This window comes from Silurus meridionalis, chromosome 17 (assembly GCF_014805685.1).
Source record: "Silurus meridionalis isolate SWU-2019-XX chromosome 17, ASM1480568v1, whole genome shotgun sequence".
NCBI lineage: Eukaryota > Metazoa > Chordata > Actinopteri > Siluriformes > Siluridae > Silurus > Silurus meridionalis.
Genome location: NC_060900.1, coordinates 7,837,119 through 7,856,343, shown reverse-complemented (window position 1 = coordinate 7,856,343; position 19,225 = coordinate 7,837,119). Strand labels below are relative to the sequence as shown.

The 19,225-nt window shown below is 37.5% G+C and overlaps 1 protein-coding gene across 6 annotated transcripts; it reads left to right on the top strand.

Annotated features, from left to right (window-relative positions):
• The first annotated feature begins 807 nt into the window (after nucleotides 1-807).
• cdk11b (cyclin-dependent kinase 11B) lies at nucleotides 808-18,860 on the top strand. Of its 6 annotated transcripts, XM_046870637.1 has the most exons (21): nucleotides 808-945; nucleotides 2,406-2,536; nucleotides 3,270-3,385; nucleotides 3,589-3,716; nucleotides 3,796-3,943; nucleotides 4,831-4,979; nucleotides 5,545-5,682; nucleotides 6,405-6,443; nucleotides 8,590-8,679; nucleotides 8,777-8,902; nucleotides 9,159-9,230; nucleotides 11,241-11,437; nucleotides 12,269-12,481; nucleotides 12,597-12,702; nucleotides 12,817-12,938; nucleotides 13,209-13,316; nucleotides 13,440-13,556; nucleotides 13,742-13,890; nucleotides 17,093-17,282; nucleotides 17,616-17,709; nucleotides 18,755-18,860. In XM_046870637.1, the coding sequence occupies exons 2-20, from the start codon at nucleotides 2,426-2,428 to the stop codon at nucleotides 17,706-17,708; spliced, it is 2,412 nt and encodes an 803-aa protein (XP_046726593.1). In that variant the 5' UTR covers nucleotides 808-945; nucleotides 2,406-2,425; the 3' UTR covers nucleotide 17,709; nucleotides 18,755-18,860. The 6 variants fall into 6 exon arrangements, with proteins under 6 accessions (XP_046726593.1, XP_046726596.1, XP_046726594.1 ...); XM_046870640.1 differs by lacking the exon at nucleotides 18,755-18,860 and having other exon boundaries at nucleotides 2,406-2,452; nucleotides 17,616-18,223; XM_046870638.1 differs by lacking the exon at nucleotides 18,755-18,860 and having other exon boundaries at nucleotides 809-945; nucleotides 3,799-3,943; nucleotides 17,616-18,223.
• The last annotated feature ends 365 nt before the right edge of the window (nucleotides 18,861-19,225 follow it).

Sequence of the window (19,225 nt, the reverse complement as noted above, 5' to 3'; positions counted from 1 at the left end):
TATGCAGACCTGCAGTAACTACAGGGGAATTAATTTGATCAGTCACACCATGAAGTTATAGGAAAGAGTAGTGAAATGCAGGCTGAAAGAAGAGGTGACCATCTGTGAGCAGCAGTATGGTTTCATGCCGAGGAAGAGCACCACAGACGCAATATTTGCTTTGAGAATGTCGATGGAGAAGTATAAACCCCATGTCCCTCCTCTGCACATGTCCAAACCATCTCAATCTCGCCTCCCTCACCTTGTCTCCAAAACGTCCTACATGCGCTATCCCTCTAATAAACTCATTTCTAATCCTGTCCATCGTCGTCACTCCCAACAAAAACCTCAACATCTTCAGCTCTGCTACCTCCAGCTCCACCTCCTGTCTTTTACTCAATGCCACTGTCTCTAAACCATACAACATCGCAGGTCTCACCACAGTCCTATAAACTTTCCCTTTCACTCTCGCAGATACCCGTCTTTAGTATTAATGTACAATGCTAAAAATAATTTAAAAAAAAATTTTTAAACTTGATTTCATTATGATGACATGAGTTGTGATGTTTGACATGGCGCTGTGGTGGTGTAAGGGGAATAAAGTCTGATGGTAGAAGGTCTACAGGGACGTTATCATGGTAACTCGCTGTGGTCCACAGAGAGAGAGTTTGAGGATGCGTGTGAGTCAACAATTAGAGTATTTTATACCCTGTGGGGTACATCATTATTACCCAGCGCGGATCATTATGGGATTAAATCAGTGCACCTGATATCCTCCACTGAGTTCATGACATCACACTGAACATTAGGATGAATAGGACGCAGTGTCGGAGGACGTAACGTTGTCCACTAGATGGCGGTAATGATTTAGCTTCCTGTCTGATACCCGGAAGTATTTTCAGAATTTTTTTTTCCCCCTGTATTTTGTTTTTCCGGTATTTCAAACACGCGACGAATAACTTTCAGGTTTGTATGCTGTTTTCGGAATACATTTATACTACTTCTAGGTTGCTTCTGATACAGCCAAAAAAAAATATTTTTTTAAGTATTTGACGTCTGTGTAACTGATTAGCGAGCAGCACGTTAACAGTGCTGTGAGTTAGTTTAGCTTATTAGCCCGCTAGTTTATGATTTAGCCTAGCGAAGAAGCTGGTTCCATATCAAATAGCGTCCTAGTGAACATGTAGTGCCCTAACAAGGCTGTCACTGCGCGTTCATAATAGGCACTATGGAGTGAACTTTGCATAGGGTGTGCGAAGCTATTTGAGATGTAGCCCTCCCGTGTTACGCTAATCTACCGCAAATATAAGCTATATAGGAATCTAATAGTAATCTGTAATAAGCTAAAATCAATTATATACTATATTAAAAAGCGACTATACCATTATTTTATTGAACATTTTATTATCAGCCTTTTAAATGTAAAATAAGTTTCATCGGCCCACTCGGTACTTATTCAATTAATTAATTGAATTATTAAGTATATTTAAGTGTGTGTATGAGAGAGAGTGTGTGAGAGTGCTTTCCTTTAACACCTTCCTTCTTAATTTTATTATTTATAAGACTAGGGGTTTTTGAATGTTTTGAATTAATCCATATTATTTGACGCGACCAGATCCTCTAAATAATAACCATATGCGCTTATAATAATTGTAATATAATTGTATAATAAGTAAGGCTGTTAATCGATTAAAATATTTATCTAAAAATCGATTTTTATCTGTTGTAAATGTTCCATAAGTTAATAATTTTCACGTTTTTTAAAATTTTAATCAACATGGGCATGGATAAATATGGATGCTTTATGTTTATTATCAGTGAAAGCAAACAACATGGAGCATGAAGAAAAAATATTCTTGTAAAAAAAAAAAACTCACCAAACGGAACTTTTGCTATGTTTCCACACGGACGGTTAATGAGGTGATACCGGAGTAACTGCAAACAGTAGCTCTTATAAAAAATAAAATAATAAAAAAAAAAAGCTCTCTCATTGATTGGAGTTGGAGTGTGTATATATATATATATATATATATATATATATATATATATATATATATATATATATATATATATATATATATATGGTAAGGTTGTTGGGCAAACAAATAAAAATAAAATTGGGCACCTCAATGTGGAGTCCAAGAGCCTGTGCTGTGACCCTGTTACACATCAAACCCACTTGAATTTCATGCTCTTGAATTCAGTATTAGGCAATAAACTGTCAAGCGGTTTGCAATTACTGCGAGTGTAAAGATAGGCAGCGCTTTCTGAGCATCTCAGGACTCCTTATCTGTTAAGAAGACCCAAGCTGGAAAAAATATCAGGCACAAATACAAGTTTAATCAGATAATGAGCTTTACAAATGATTGAAAAAACAAAAACCTCCAATGTATCTCACTGGTTTATTGTTTTTGTTTGTTTTGCAGCTGGTCGTGACTTGGAGCTGATGGGGGACGAAAAAGACACCTGGAAGGTTAAAACACTCGATGAAATTTTACAAGAGAAAAAACGCAGACGAGAGCTTGAGGAGAAGACAGAACCTAAGCGCATGAAAAACGTAGGCTACGTTTTTGTGCTTTAGGTCTAGATTATTTTATTGGCTTGAAATTGACCTAAAGCAGATATTCTGCTACGCATGATAAGCTAGAAGCTCATGTGCATTATCATGTTCACGTGAAGTCATAATTGTCTGTAATATGTCAGTACGCAGATATCTCAGCTCTTGGTTTATTCATGTCAAGTCTTCTAGCTTAAAAGGCTCAAGTCATTCGCTTAGATCCCAGTTATCTCAATTCTCACTCACTTCAATTGTCTTTAGTTATGGAATTTATATAAAGTTTGAGTTATCTCGTTCAAGTCTGCTATATGAAGCTATCTCGTACCTGAGATCTCAATGCTCAGTCATATACCTTTTATTTCCGTCTGAGTGTTGTTTTTTTTGTGTGTGTGTTTGTTTTTGCATAAGGCTCAGCAATTGTCATTTGTCTATTATTTGCGGTTATGTTCATATCAGTTATCACAGATCAAGTCTTAATTATCTCATGTCTCAGTTATCTCATGTCTCTCTTATCTCATTTATTGAAAGTCTGGTACCTCATATCTCAGTTATCCCATATTTCAGTTATCAAGTCATTTGTTTCTGTTATCTCAGGTCTTTTGTCAGTAATTGCAAGTGATTTGTCTTGAGGGGGGAAAAAAGTAATTTAGTTTGAGTCTCAGATATCTCTTGCAGCTCATCGTATAGAGAGCATACGGCTCTAAAATGTGCAAACTGTCTCCTCTTTGGACAGCCGGATGATCGGGAATCCATACGTGACACTCCAGAAGAAGGAGAATTACGGGACCACAGGATGGAAATACAAATACGCAACTCTCCATACTTAAGGGAGGACTCGACAGAAGACAGGTGCTCCACTTGCACCCTTTACTGCTATGGCGTTCTATATAAATATAACTGTATTTACATCTATAGTATACCAAGTAGTAACTATTATAATAATCATATATCTATAGGTGGTAAGATTCACTAGGAGTCCACATTTTAGGATTTTATCCAACGGAATGTAAATGTAGCTTTACTCATTGGTTGCTGTTCCCAATTCGATGTAGAGGAGAAGAAGATGATTCGCTAGCTATTAAACCCCCCCAGCAGATGTCCAGAAAAGACAAGTCGTACCACAGGAAAGAAGAGAAGCGGAAGGATAAAAGGAGACGCAGGAGCCACTCTGCAGAAGGAGGTAGCCATCTTGGCTGTGATTTATTTTTTAGTAGTTCTCAGACCGTTTCATTCTGACAAGTAAAGTGTACTTTTCCAAGCAGGAAAGCACATCCGAGTAAAGGACAAAGAGAAGGTACGAGAGAACGATCGGCGGAAGCGACCGTGGCAGGACGACACCACTGTTCGCAGGGACTACGATCGACAGAAACGCCGTGATCAGGCCAGGGCCCATTCGCGCAGGGAGAGGTGATCACACACACACACAAGGTTGTTCTTTTCCAGTGACCTTATTATTAAAGTCATGTAGAGTAAAGTCACCGGGTGCAGTCAGTGTTCCAATTAATCCTATTAAAAGGTGCTTAATAGGGTTGAGGTCAGAGTGCTATAGCAGGAGATCTTCCACTCCAACCTATGGAAACCATATCTTGATGGAGCTCATTTTGTGCCCAAGGGCACCGTCATGCTCTAACAGGTGTGGATCTCCTAGTTCAAGTGAAGGACAAAATGATGCTCACACACTCAAAAACATCCCATACGTTTGTGTGCCTCTAAGTTTTTGGTAACAGTTTTGAGAAGCTGGAAAAGTCAGATGTCTTGAATTTAACTAATGTTTAAACGGTCCAAAAAATGATATTAGGTTCTTAAGAGTTTCTCCTGAATAACCAGATATAAGTCCCTAATATACAGAAGTTAAATTACCCAGCCACGTGATGAAGAAGAAAAAAGTTTAAAAATTGCATTTTTGACTTGCAGATTTTTATTGTGCCATAAATCCAAAATTCTTCATCACAACTTCTTATTTATGTCTTCTAATTATTTCTTTTTTTTTTTTGGCAGAGTATATTTTATCTTAGTACTGTATGTCAGAACTTAGGCCAGCTGCAAAAAAAATAAATCCAATAACTCTTATATAATTAAAATAATGCTGTATCATCTGTTAATTTTATCGTCTTTTAAATGGATGGATGATTGACATTTTTCTGGATGAGGTTAAATTAACAGACACCGGAGATACTGGGATTGTGATTAATTGGTTGAAGAGCTTTCGGGAGGTTTGGTCGTTTTTAATGCTACACACTTTGGACGTATTGGAGTTAATGAATTGCAACCCACCAACCACTTTTCATCCACAGGGACCGTCTGGAGCAGCTGGAGCGCCAGCGTGAGAGAGAGAGGAAGCTGCGCGAGCAGCAACAAAAGGAGCAGAGAGAGCAACGCGAGCAGAAAGAGAGGGAAAGGAGGGCTGAGGAGAGACGCAAGGAGCGGGAGGCACGACGCGACGGTAGTCATGTTCATCATTTATAGTGAGGTCTCGATTAGAAGTCGACTGATATAATGTTTTCTCTGCCCGATATTTAGAAATCAGGGCAGCCAATGGCTGATTTATGATGCAGATTTTTTTTTTTTTTGGTCGATTTTCTTTTTTTCTGTTCATCTCATAAAATCTAATGGTTAATAAACAAGACATGATAAAGAAAATTGCTTAAATTAAACATTTATTAAACAGCACAAGCCTCTACCAGGTTTTAGTCCCCGTGCGTACCTGTAGTCTAAACTACAGCTGGTTGAAGGCTCACCATCAATACAGTTCCCAACGGTTACTCATATTCTCTCTCTCTCTCTCTCTCTCTCTCTCTCTCTCTCTCTCTCTCTCTCTCTCTCTCTCTTCCTCTTCAAATGTTATACTCATTCTCTCTTATTCTCTTTCTCCAAAGGTTATTCTCGTTCTCTCTCTCTCTCTCCCAAAAGTTGCTCTGTGCACGATAATTTAAGTAATTTAGGCTGCAGAGACTAATTGCTTACCTACTAATAGGTAATTGATATCTAAACTGCTCTTGTTCATGTAGGTCCTCCTTCACACCATCGAGGCAGTAGCCTGGAGGATTACGGAGACAAACTCAAGTCTAGGCACCGCAGTCGGAGCCGAAGTCCTGTTCGTCTACAGAGAGAGCAAAGACCCGAGAGTAGTGAACAGAGACGACCAGGTCAGTTAAACTGTCATTAATGGTTGTAACTTATAAGGCTTTTATATAAAATCTTACAGTATAAAATGTTCAAATGTGTAGAATGGTTGTTGGCGGCTTCCTGTATTGTATTAATCAAATTATTTGGAAGCTATAGCCTATTATTATTATTATTATTATTATTATTATTATTATTATACCCTCCCAAGATGTCTTCACTGGTAACAGTAATTTTATAAAGTTTTTGTTAGTCATCATTAGCAGCACAGCTTTTGAGAATATATTGTGTTTGGGCTGTCGACTCCATTTTCCCTAACGCTGCCTGAATATCAGTAAAAGTCAATGAATGAATTGAGGGGCAGTACCACATCACACTATTAAAAAACCCCCCAGAAATAATATATATAAATAATCTTTTTAAAAGTATTGGTGGGGACTTAAATTGTAAGTCTTCATTGTTCAACCTGGTTACTCCCTTAACTTTAACTGTTATCTTGTTGAAATTGAACTTGAGGTTTTGCAATTTGATTCAGACTCTTTTTTTTTTTTTTTTTTTTGGAGAGTTATTTCTGAGAAACCAAGTTTAATTATACCCAAAAAAAAAAAAACTTGCATTCATCAGTCTGGGTCGATATTTCATAGACCCACTTCTGTCTGCAATTATAGCTGCAAGCATTCTACAGTATGTCTATATCAGCTTTGCACATCTGGTTTCTGATATTTTTGCCCATTCCTCTTTTCAGAAAGGACTCAAGAACTTTCAGACTGGCTGGACAATATTGGTGAACAGCAATTTTCAAGTCTTGCCACATATTCTCAATGTTTTAGCACATTTTCATTCTTGGTTTTAAACCACTTTAGCAAAGCTTTGGCTGTATGTTTAGGGGTAGACATTCAAGCTTCACGCCACTCTTTAGTCTCTTGCAGACTGGAACAATGTTACTTCTAGTGTTTCCATGTATTTGCCCTGGTTCCAACCATCTTACCTTTAACCATGACCATTTTCCTTTGTGATAGTGTTTATGTTTGCGCTATATCTGTCCTATGTGTGAACAGATTCCACCATCTGAGTTCTTTCAGATTAACCTTTTGGCCTCTTGGTTGTTTTTCCATGTCAATTGCACTCCTTTCTTACTTTTGGTAGATGGGCTCCACTAGGCAATATTCTTTCCTGAATTTATTTATAGAATGAATTTTATTGTACTTGTATGTCATTTTTCCATCACTTTCTCCCAGGCTTATTTTTTATAGATCATTAATGTTTATGATGCCATTGTTTAAGAGCTGATTCACGTTTCACAGCAACTTTTACCGCAAAGATTTTGTGTAAATAGTTACACAGCTTACATTGATTTTACTCTCCTCATTTCAGGAGCATAGGCTTTTTTCTCTTTATTTTATATATATATATTTTTTATTAATTTTATTTTATTTTTTTAAACCTTGGATCAAAATCATTATTTGGCTTAGCACTTATTATGCAACCCAGTAAATTAGATTATATTTTCTATCCATGTTCATTTCTCCCCACGTTATCAAAAATGATTAGAAATATTGATAAGAGCACAGGGTCAAAGGGTTCAAGTTAAAGACCTGCACCTGTTCATGCAAACATGTAATTTTCTCCAGCCTGCAATGTTTAAGTTTTGTCCCGTTCACGCACAAAAGCCCGCAGGTAAAATGTGTAAGTAGTTATTTTTAATGCACTGACTGCTTCTTCCTGCTACTTTGCTTTTTAATTTTCCCCACTTGCTTCCCTTTTGATAATGAATGAAAAAGAAACGGAAATTTAACAAACATTTCGTTTTATTTGAGTTTGACTTTTTGTGTAAATAATGAACATGGTCATGAACAAGGAATTTTTTTAGAACCTAGAACATCAACTAAAGCGATATATAATATAAAAATGGCCAAGGTTTTGTTGTTTGTGTTTCTCTTTAATAATAGACATATCTGTAGACACACACACACACACACACACACACACACAAGTATTTTACCGCCTGCACCCGCTTTCACCAATTAAATCTTGTCCCGCCCGCCCTCGTTGGGTTCTGAGGTCTCTAGTTCAAGTCTTTCACAAGCTCACTGAGCAGGTGCATGTATATTATATCCTAAAGTACTGATCTGGCTGAACTCTTTAACCGTCAATTATCATGGCTCGATTTGAACCTCACCATATGTTGATTTCATAAATCCTTTTTATAAATCTGCTAACATTCCAACACCAAAAGAGGCACCATTCAAACACTGTGGGTTCCATGAAGGGATTTGGGAACCGTAGACCGTTTTCCAGACCAGACAGGATCTTCAGATAGCTGTTAACACTGCTTTTCTGAAATTACTACTACTATTAATAATGCTAATTATTATGATGCAATAGTTCCCGCTAAACTGTAAGTTTTGGTCAATGTATGACGTCTCCAGATGTTTTTATTTCACTCCGTAATTAATATATCGTTTTTGAGTTAGCATATTCATGCATACTTGATATCACAGGAATATTTTATTCGTCTAGTCTCTGGCTTGAAAACTAGTAGTCTGCTACTTGTGCAGCCATTATAGCAGCTATTAATACGTGCATATAAGTTTATTTCCACACTGTGAAACAAATTTCAGCCAGAGCTTTTGCTCCAAGCTTTAACAGACCGTTATAGCCTCGGCTTGTGTGGTAATAAGACACTTTTAGTGGCGTGTGCTAGCCATTAGAGTTCTCTCACTGGCGGAGTATGTTGTGCGGTCTGCTGCTCGGAGGCCATTAGATCACCCCGTTTCCTTTATTGCTTTTGCGAGATCACTGTAAAAGTGATAAGCATTCCTAGCGTTGTCCTCGGCTTTATATAACAGAGATTTGAAAAATTTTTTTTTTTTTTTTTTATATAAAAATATTAGCCTAGATTGCATGAGTGTTATTATTTTTGTCCTCAGTGAAAGAAGAAAAGACTGAGGATTTACTGGCTGATCTTCAGGATATCAGTGACAGTGAGAGAAAGACTAGTACAGCAGAGTCTTCAATAGGTAAATACATCCAAGCACACACACACCTAAGGAAACTAAAGCCTACAAATGTATATGAATTTGATAACTAGTGCATTATGATTGTTTGCAATTAAAGGCTCTGCGTCTGGTTCGGAGGAGGAGGAGGAGGAGGAGGATGAAGAAGAGCAGTCGAGTAGCCAGAGCGAGGAAAATGAAGAGGGAGAGTCAGGATCAGATTCTGAAGGATCTGATCAGAGTGCAGGTTAGTGTCCATCCAGCCCTGGCCCCTGAAAATTCCCAGCTACATTCTCTTAAACCAAACTGAAGTTCTTTGCTGGTAAACAGAGATCAAGTCAGTTTTATAGTCTTTACCAGTTTCCACCGCTGGCAGTAGTAAATCACATAATCTAACAGATTGAAAAAACAAATGAGGTTACAGAGCTGGAAATGGTTAATACATAATTAAAATTTGCCCTGTTTATATTAATGACATGGTTGGTTTGTTTTTTTTATTGTAGAGGACGTGAGCGAAGAGGAGCAGTCAGAAGAGGAGGAAGATGAAAGAGAGAATGGCAGCCACATACCTGCTGGTGAGGGCAAACCCAGACACAATGTGACTCATTTCAGTCTTTCAATTTATTGTCTTCTATTTATTAATTAATTTATTTATAAATGCAGGCCACTAGTTTTGCTCTGTGCACTGTTCTGTAAAAGCAGCTATTACAATATCCAAGAAAATGAATTGGTCCTACAATAATTTACAATTAAATTATTACAAATACAGATACAATAAATAAGCAAAAAGAAAGGCTGAGATTTGACTGGTATAGGGATTATGGAAATCTGAAAATGAGTACCCATGTTTCATTCAGTCTTAAAAAAAAGTCAGTGACAAAGACCTCAGTGTGATTTGATCTTCAGCATTAAAATGTGTTTGTAGATAACAGGGGTGTTACGGTACACACAATTCATAGTTAGTTTTTAAAGTCACGGTTCTGAACTGTCGGAAAAACAGAAGTGGCAGCGATTATATCACCTGTGCAAAACACAGTCCGAGTTTTACAAAACACTACAAATCGTATTTTGATACACTAGGACTCCGGAGTGAGTAGCCGCAGTGACACTGCGCTAATTCTAGTTTATTTTTGTTTTTATACCCTTGGCATTGTTTTGAATGTTTTCAGGTTTAATAATTATGACGGTGACACTGCACTCAAAGTGCAAGGGAGAGACTAAACAAACTTGCAGTCTGCCACTTAATGTTTGTGAGGGAACTTAGATTGTAACTATGTTCCGCACGTAAAAAGGATTGGATTCAGTACACATTTGCGCCGAACCAAAAGCCCTGAACTGAAACATTTCAGTACGAATATGTGTACTGTTACACCCTCGGTAGATAAGCATTTTATAATTGAATGGAAAGAAATGTATGGAAAGAAATATAGTAAAAAGTGTTTCCTATATGTCCATAGCAGTAGTAACTTATTTTGCAGTATTAGACTGAAGTATCTTTTTGTAGGCATCACCTAAAACTACCTCCCAGTCGCTGACATCTACTAGGAGAAATATTTGCCCACTCCTTCGTGCAAAATTCTTTCAACTGTGCAATGTTTGGGGAGCTACTTGCATGTACAGTCAGTTTAAAATCCTCCCACAGATTTTCACTAGGATTTTGATCTAAGCTTTGAGGAGGTCATTCTATAACCCCCAACCCCTTCATTCTTTGAGTCATTATCCTATTGGGAAATCCACTATTTTAGCTTTAGTTATTTTTTTGACACATGGCCTCAGAATCTCTGTGATTGCAAGTTGAGCATGTGCAGATTCAGCACAGCAGCCCCAAACCATATCATTTCTTTCATAATTGATTTTAGTTGTTATATTGTTTTTTTAAACAGATGCTGGTGTGCTCCTAGTCCCGTGACCCAAAAAAAACACTGCGGCTTAGATGCCTGGTGTTTACCTAAATACATTTTACAAGTGTTAGTCTTACACTGATGTTCAAGGCTGTTCACTTTTGACCACCCAAGGCTATCAAATTGGTCTTTTAACAAAGTCATTCACATTTGATATAAACAGAAGCAAGAGCTAAATTTTCTGCTCTCACAATACATTTGCTAGGATCGCCAGATCTGGCCAACTTAGCAGTGGTGTTAAGGAATTGTTGATTTCTACTACTTTATATTTTTTAACTACTAGGTCTCTCTACAGCCTTATTTCTGAAATCCTGACTGAGCTCTTTTAGGTCTAGGAACAATGATACCACCCAATCTAATAATAAAGACAAAAACAAGACAATATATGTGATTAGATTACCTTTGCCTATCTTTGTCTCCATATCATGGGTTTTACTTACTACTTTACACTGTATTACATGCTTATATTTTGTACAATCCTTAACAAGATAATTTAAATACTCTTACATTTTTTTTATTATTATTATATATTTTTTTCCCAATAACTTTGACAAAAATGTCCAATTTTTTTTCCCACTTTCAGACATGCTAATTGGCCAAACAACTGTTTTTTTTTGTTTGTTTGTTTTGTTTTTGTTGTTTTTTTGAGGATTTAGTGTCATTAACCTGAGATTTTCTTTACAGTTCCAGAGTCACGGTTCGATCACGACTCGGAAGAGAGTGTTGAGGAAGACGAGGGTGAGGAAGTAGACGCAGGAGACGTGACCCCCCAGTCTCATTCTCAGTCAGCCACACCAGAGGAAAATTACATCCCAGATTCGCCACCAGTCTCGCCTGTAGAGCTGAAAAAAGAGCTGCCTAAATATCTGCCTGCTTTACAGGTATGAATCAGGGATTCTACCAGGGAAGTTTGTGTCGCTATGAGGCAAACAATAAATTTTTTTACTCTTGGATTTAGGTATTTTTATGAAATTTAGGTCTTTTTACAAAATCTACTATATACACAGGTCTGACTATAACTTTGACATTATAACGTTATGAGCGGTGAGTGAATAACCCTGATTTTCTCTTCATCATGGCACCTGTTAGTGTGTGGATATATTAAGCAGCAAGTGAACAAAAGTCTCAAAGTTGATGTATTAGATGCAGGAAAAATGTATCAGTGTCTATCAAAAGTGGTCCCAGCAAGGAACAGTGGTGAACCGGCAACAGGGTCATGGGCGGCCAAGGTTCACTGATGCATGTGGGGAGCGAAAGCTGGCTTGTGTGGTTCAATCCAACAGACAAGCTCCTGTTAGCCGCTAACAAGGAAGTTACCGATTTAGCCTTTTATCTCCAGCTTCAAGAATTTCCCTTAAAAGGAGAAAATCCTGAAAATTCCACACAACATGGGAGTGAATGAATAATGGATAGACATAATGAAGACATTTGTTAGTGTGCTAAAATAAGTAGAACAGTTACGATGATCAAATCATTAGAAAATGAAATATTAAATGTAACACACTTTTATGCACATCTGTATTATGCAAATGAGGTCTATTGAAACTAATTAAATTTTTCCATTTATTTAAATGTTCAAATGTTAATCACAAATGTTAATAATAATAAACATAAGATTTAACCGAACAATGACTTAAAAACTGAAGAACGTTCCGAACTGTTAATTTTGTGTGCTGTTTACACCCCTAACCCCAGTCTTAAATTGTTTTAAGGGCTGCCGTAGCGTGGAGGAATTCCAGTGTCTGAACCGTATAGAAGAAGGCACGTATGGCGTGGTGTACAGAGCCAAGGACAAGAAAACGGATGAAATCGTAGCTCTTAAAAGGCTGAAAATGGAGAAAGAGAAAGAGGGATTTCCAATCACCTCCCTCCGAGAGATCAACACCATCTTAAAGGCCCAACACCCCAACATTGTCACTGTCAGGGTGAGCTATAAAATCTTTTTGATAATTTAATAAAATCCCAATTGTATGGTGATTGATTAATAAGCAGATGTTTGTAAGGTTTAATTGATCTTTTTTGTGTCCATGTTTTTTGCAGGAGATAGTTGTAGGCAGTAATATGGACAAGATCTACATAGTGATGAATTATGTAGAACATGACCTGAAGAGTCTCATGGAAACCATGAAACAGCCCTTTCTACCAGGTCTTGTGCTTCTTTTGTTATAAATAAATCACAAGTTTTCATTGCATTATTGCCCTTTCAAACGTGTGCTCAAGCTTTATTTGCGTTCTTTTCTTTTCCTTTTTGCCTCTCAAGGCGAAGTGAAGACTCTGATGATTCAGCTTCTAAGAGGAGTTCGTCATCTCCATGACAACTGGATTCTGCATCGTGACCTTAAGACCTCCAACCTCTTGCTGAGCCACAAGGGCATTTTAAAAGTACGGCCTGCTCAGTCATTAAAATCTGGTTTTCTAGTTTTATATCTAATGTAATAAAAGTATTTTATGTTTTCAAGGTCAAATAATTACTCACACTTTTGAACATTTAAAAAAATAAGTTTATCTTGTTTTAAACTGGAATGGTTGTTATTTATCCCCTATCATTTAAAACTGTTGAAATTTGATATGGCTGTGGATACATTTTTGGATCTGGACCATATGTTTTGTCAGGAATGTTGTTCTTGGGTAATGTGTATGGTATCTGTGTAGATTGGTGATTTTGGCTTGGCACGGGAGTATGGTTCTCCGCTGAAACCTTACACACCAGTGGTGGTCACTCTGTGGTACCGTGGCCCAGAGCTACTTTTGGGAGCAAAGGTCAGTACTGCATACACTTGAAAGTGTAAAAGCTGTGCCAAGAATTTTTCTTTCCAAAGGTGTATATGTTAATGCAACTTTAGTCGGGATGTGTAAATGGATTGCTATTATTTTTCACGGCAGGAATACTCCACAGCTGTGGACATGTGGTCAGTGGGCTGCATATTTGGAGAGCTGCTCACCCAGAAACCACTCTTCCCAGGGAAATCCGAGATTGACCAGATCAACAAAGTATATAAGGTGACCTTTTATATAAGAAATTCTCATCTCTAATAATGGAGTCATGTTTTTACTTTAATTATACTATACATTTATTATAATAGTTTTTTTGGGGTTTTTTTGTTTGGATAAAATTCCCCATATTCTCTTAAAACTGTGTTATAAGCGAGAACGAGATTGCAATAGGTTATTTTCTTGTGTTGTAGGACCTCGGCTCTCCCAGCGAGAAGATTTGGCCAGGCTACAACGAGCTGCCTGCGGTGAAGAAAATGACTTTTACAGAATATCCCTATAACAACCTGCGCAAGCGCTTCGGAGCTCTACTCTCAGACCAAGGCTTCGACCTCATGAACAAGTACGATCTGGGTTTTCTGTTTGCCTTGAGAGAGACACACACACACAACCCTATTCCCACAACTTCTGTTTTTGTAGTAATCACATACTGTTGCTCCTCTGTGAATTACGTGTTTATTTTTTGAAACAGCAAATGTTTTATTAGAAGCCAGTAAGGTCAAAATGGCATGTGTAAATAAGAATCAAAACTGCATGACATGTCCAGTATGTCTCTGTGTTTGTGTCCGTATCTCTCTCTCTCTCTCGCTCTCTCTCTAATACATACATACATATATATATATAATTGGAGCAAGAGAGATACGGACAAATAAACACAGAGACATACTGGGCTACTTAATCACCATTAACCTTACATTAATCAGCTTCCTTAGAAAGGCAGTTGTCATCCTTGCGGTGTGTTGAAAACTGCTGTTCAGCCAAGTTTCTAAAAGGAGGGCGTCATGCTTTGCTTCAGAATTTAACAGTACATGTTGGAGTCCATGTTTCCTCTCAATGAACCGCAGCTCCCAAATACCAGCAGCATTTAATGCAGCCTTAGACCATGATGCTACCACCAACATGCTTGCCTGTAGGCAAGACACCATTTTTTTGCCAATCCTTACCAGGGCATTTCCACACATGCAGCCTTATTCCAAAATAGATTAAATTCAATATTTTATTCAAAATTCACAAAACAATATCCCATAATGGCAAAGTAAAAGAAGTTTGTTTAAAATCTTCGCAAATTTATAAATAAATTAATAAATCACGTACATAGTGTGGAGTAGTATATTGTAAATTAATAATTTAACAAATTACAGTACATAATTGAGCAAAACAGAGCAATTTACAGTACCTTAGTGTATACACTTTATATATTCGTGGCAGCAGGTGCCAGTTCAAGTGCCGGTTCAAGAGTTTCAGTGTCTGGTGACACTGATTAAAAAGGAGAGTGACAAAAACTAAAATCGGGCTTTGAAACATGCTCTAACATTGAGACAACTGAACTCTGTCGACTGCTGGCAAGAGTAAGGCTTCACACAAGGCCAATTATGTCGTTTCGATAGTCATTTTAAGATCGAAAAATCATAAGTCAAACCATTGTAGTATATGTTATATTATTAATTGGGCTGTCCAAATGAACACGTTAAAAACATGTTAACGATAATTGAATTTAACAGCACTCATTTAATTAACGCACGATTAATGCAGCTCTCATTTCTGTTTCACCATTTTTTTATTAATAATATTAATAAATAATTATAAGGCGAAATTAAAACCCTCAGCACAACACGCATTCATAACGCATTCTTTAATCAGATTAATTACGGCAAATAAAACCATCCCTTAGAAACATGGCAAAAGTTCCGTTTAGTGTCCTCATGATTTACATCAATTAAAACACCATAATTACTTTAAACATTTATAAGAGTCTTTAGTCTTTATGTTCTATGTTTCGTATGGTTTCACGAATAATAAACATTCATTTGCGATTAAGTTCGGATTAATTATGTGTTAACTCAATGGCCTTCGTGTGATTTAAATATTTAAATCGAGTGACCGCCTTAATTATTATATTATGGTATATTACGTACAGTATAGTTCTTTATTCTACATTGCTGTTAAATTCTCTAATTCGTAATCCATGATGGAACGCTTTTTTTTTCTTTTTTTTTTAAATCATTTAATTTCTTTTATAACGGCACATCCCTAAATATTATATTCCATATACATGTTCAGCCAACAACCAATCTTTTTTTTTCGTGCTGTGTCTTAAATATTTCATTCGGCCATTGCAGGTTATTTGTAAATATCACACATGGGTGCACATGCGTGCTATATGTTTGGTATGAGCAGATGACTGTGTCTTTCTGTTGGGTCTGCCTGGAGCAGCAGGGACTTCTGTCTGTCAGGAATTTGTCTGGCATGGTAGACACGGGGCAAACAGAAACGGCGGCCAAATTACACAGTCTAGTCTGCAGCCCTGATGATGTCAGGAAAGGCCCATTTACTTCTTTTCCCTGCTGCGTATTTGGATTTTTGGATAGCATAAACGGTTGGGGTGTAACAGTATACAAATGACATCAGAAAAAAACAAGACAGGGTTTTTAATTCAGGGTGGACTACTGTTTATTAAGACATGGAATATTTTTCTTATCCAACTTTTTTAAACAAACTGTGTTTGCACTGCTGCTCCAATCTCAGCATTTTACACCAATAAGATATCTGATGATTGGTTGCTTTACTCTTCACTACTTTTTTGGATCCACAAGCTAGCCAAATCTTCCCTACCTTATAGCAGCTACCAACCAAGGACGGTGCAAGTTCAAACTTGCTTTCATCTACACATGTCAACCTTATAACAAAGCGTGATCTGCTTTTTTTTACCCAATCAAGGGCATTCACAAGCATGTACCTTATTATGTGACCTTATTAGTGATCTGGTGATTTACTAAAATCCATTGTTTTAAAGTTTTTAAAAATTCTTATAGCTAATTTTTCAACTTCACCTCACTTTAGCATGTAGCTTTGGGTATTTTTTTAAATACAAATCTTAAGAACAAACTTAAAAGTCAAGATGTTTTATTTATTTTTTGGCTTTATTTGTTTATTTTCAATTTAGTTTTTAGTTCAATTTTGATGTGATAGCATTCAGATGTGGTGATGTTTATTTGAGCGATGACGCAAATCGAGCGAATCAGGCTGCAAAGCAAGGACTGTTTATGCACACGCAGACGGAAATTGTACTTGTTAGTTAAACAAGCAGCCTTCGCATAAACAATTGTGATTGGTCATGCTGGATTCTGCAGCCACGTTGCAAAAAAGGTATTCGTGGAATCAAGATTGGTGTGTAGTCGGTAATAAATGCTTTACACAGTCCACTTTATAGTGCGCCTCACCCTCTTTGCTATCGTTGCACATTTATTGCATTTAACGGCGAATTCTGCCAGGCAGTCCTGGATTTGGATTCGTCTGAATTCACAATAGAATTATGGTTCATAAGAAGAGTTAAAAGCAGTAGAGAAAAAGTGAAAAGCGAGCTGCCAGATTACACAAAGCTGAGTGATCTACAAAACCCAAATGTTTTTGCATGGTGTTTTTAAGTCAGCTGTTTTACTATGCCGTTGATGGATTGGTGGCTGAAATAAAAGAGAAGCTTGGGCTAGCATGCAAGCCATTTTGACTCTTTGTGTAAATCAAGTCTTCAATCTCTCACTGTTAAGATTCCTCACGTACTGCCCCGCCAAGAGGATCAGCGCTGACGATGCTTTGAAGCACGAGTATTTTCGGGAAACGCCGCTCCCCATCGAGCCCTCCATGTTCCCGACTTGGCCGGCAAAGAGCGAACAGCAGCGGGTGAAAAGAGGAACAAGCCCGCGACCCCCGGAGCCAGGCCTGGGATACAGCCAGCTGGTAGGAGACACCACAGCTAAACCGCCAATGCTGTGCCTGGAAGGCTTACTGTACATGTGGAACTCAAGATATCATTTATACAGTATTGTCTCACATTGGTCCTCTATGAATCTAAACTTTGCTCAAGCCAAAACAAGCAAATTGAATGGGTTTTTAAGTGAGTAAGCGCCAAGAAGAAATAAATTGATGTTTTGGCTTGCATAGGGTTTAATGGATGGATGGATGAATGTGTGTTTGTGTGTGGGTTGGGGGGTGTGGGGGGCTGGGGCATGGGGTTGAAGGAGTCACATTTTTATGCTCACAATCTTTTTATTTATTTTTTTTTTTTTGAAGGGTGATGACGATCTGAAAGACACTGGATTCCATCTGACGACGGCCAACCAAGGACTATCCAAGTCAGGCCCAGGATTTAGTCTAAAGTTTTGAGGTAAAAACCAAGAGCCACAGGAATTTTTTTTTGTTCGTTGTGGCACCTATGCCAGGACTTAGTTTGAAACAGAATCCCTGAAAGCTGACCAAATTTTCCTCTGAGCCTCCCTGATGAAAACTGTTCAAAATAGTAGAAAGATGGAGACACCCAAGTGCTCTCTGTTGATCTACTTAAGAAAACTAACTGCTCCTCTGTCACACACAATCCCAAATTGGGGTTCTGGCTTCGGATATTAATAAATTGTCCCCACCCCCTCATTCATTCATTTCTGTTTGTCCCGTTTGTGTTCGTCTACAGGTTTTAGCTTCCACTTTATGATCCTTTCTGGATTTGAGGTTTTGTTTGTTTGTTTTGTTTTAAGCAACAAAGGACTGTTCAAATGTAAAACCACATTCAAGCCTACACACGCTGGATTCATAACTGGAGTTGTTTAATAATGTGGTTTGCCAAAACTGTTGCTCATTGAAACAGGTGATATTGCTTTGTAAGAAATAAACTATTTCCAAGACTATTCATTTTTTTATTTCTCATATTCACACATTCCCAAATGTATTTTTATTATTAATATTTAGATAACGCAATAATTGAGGACAGTTATGAAGAAAACAGATATTTAAAAAAATGGGGACGAAAACAGTCACGAAAGCCGCTCCAGCACCAGCTGGCCAAAAAAATGATGTCATTCTCTACACTGCACACACAATCAAGTCCGCCTCCTCGATTTTATTAGCGAAGAAGCCACAGTGACTTTCCATCGATATTCTCCACTTTAGTCACGGGTACTTAGTGATTTGGGAGTTTAAAAATGTGAATGAGAAATGAAGTGCTTTCATTTCCCATGTATTATGTAGCATCATAGTGAATTTGTAAGAAGCACTGAAGTAGCTCTGACTCACTGGATGATTGTTGTCTGTCTGAGGGTTTCATTTTTCCAGTAGTTCGAATTTAATTGCTAATGAAATGGTTGAAATTTTGATAGACCAGTTAGACGTTCAAAGTGCAATTGCTGGTAAATTTCTTTTCACATGGTCTTTTTCAAAAGGCAGTCAGCGGCTACTGGCTTTACAGGATGTGTGTCAAATATTCAACCACCTCAGAATACGTTTTGAAAGACATCTAAACTTCACCATGGAACTGCATTCGTACTGAGCATGTTACAGGCAAGTGTTGTTTCATCATAAAATGTGTTGTCCTGGTTTCATGGTTAGGACATGTTTAGACAGCTCCTATAGCAAAAAACTAAATGTAAAGATTTTTTTTATTCTAATGACCATTCTACATGCTGACTAGATTTTATAGAAATGTCCTGTGTGAAAGGTTTTCCTGCTTTTTCCTCAGTCTAAAGACACTAGGAAGCACACACTAGACAAAATGGAATCAAGAACGTATTCCGACAGTGAAAGTTTGATATTTCCAGTGTTGGACAGTAACAAAGTAAATGTAATTCGTTACTGTACTTAAGGAGCTTTTTCGTGTCTTTGTACTTTACTGAAGTATTTCTATTTGGGAGACT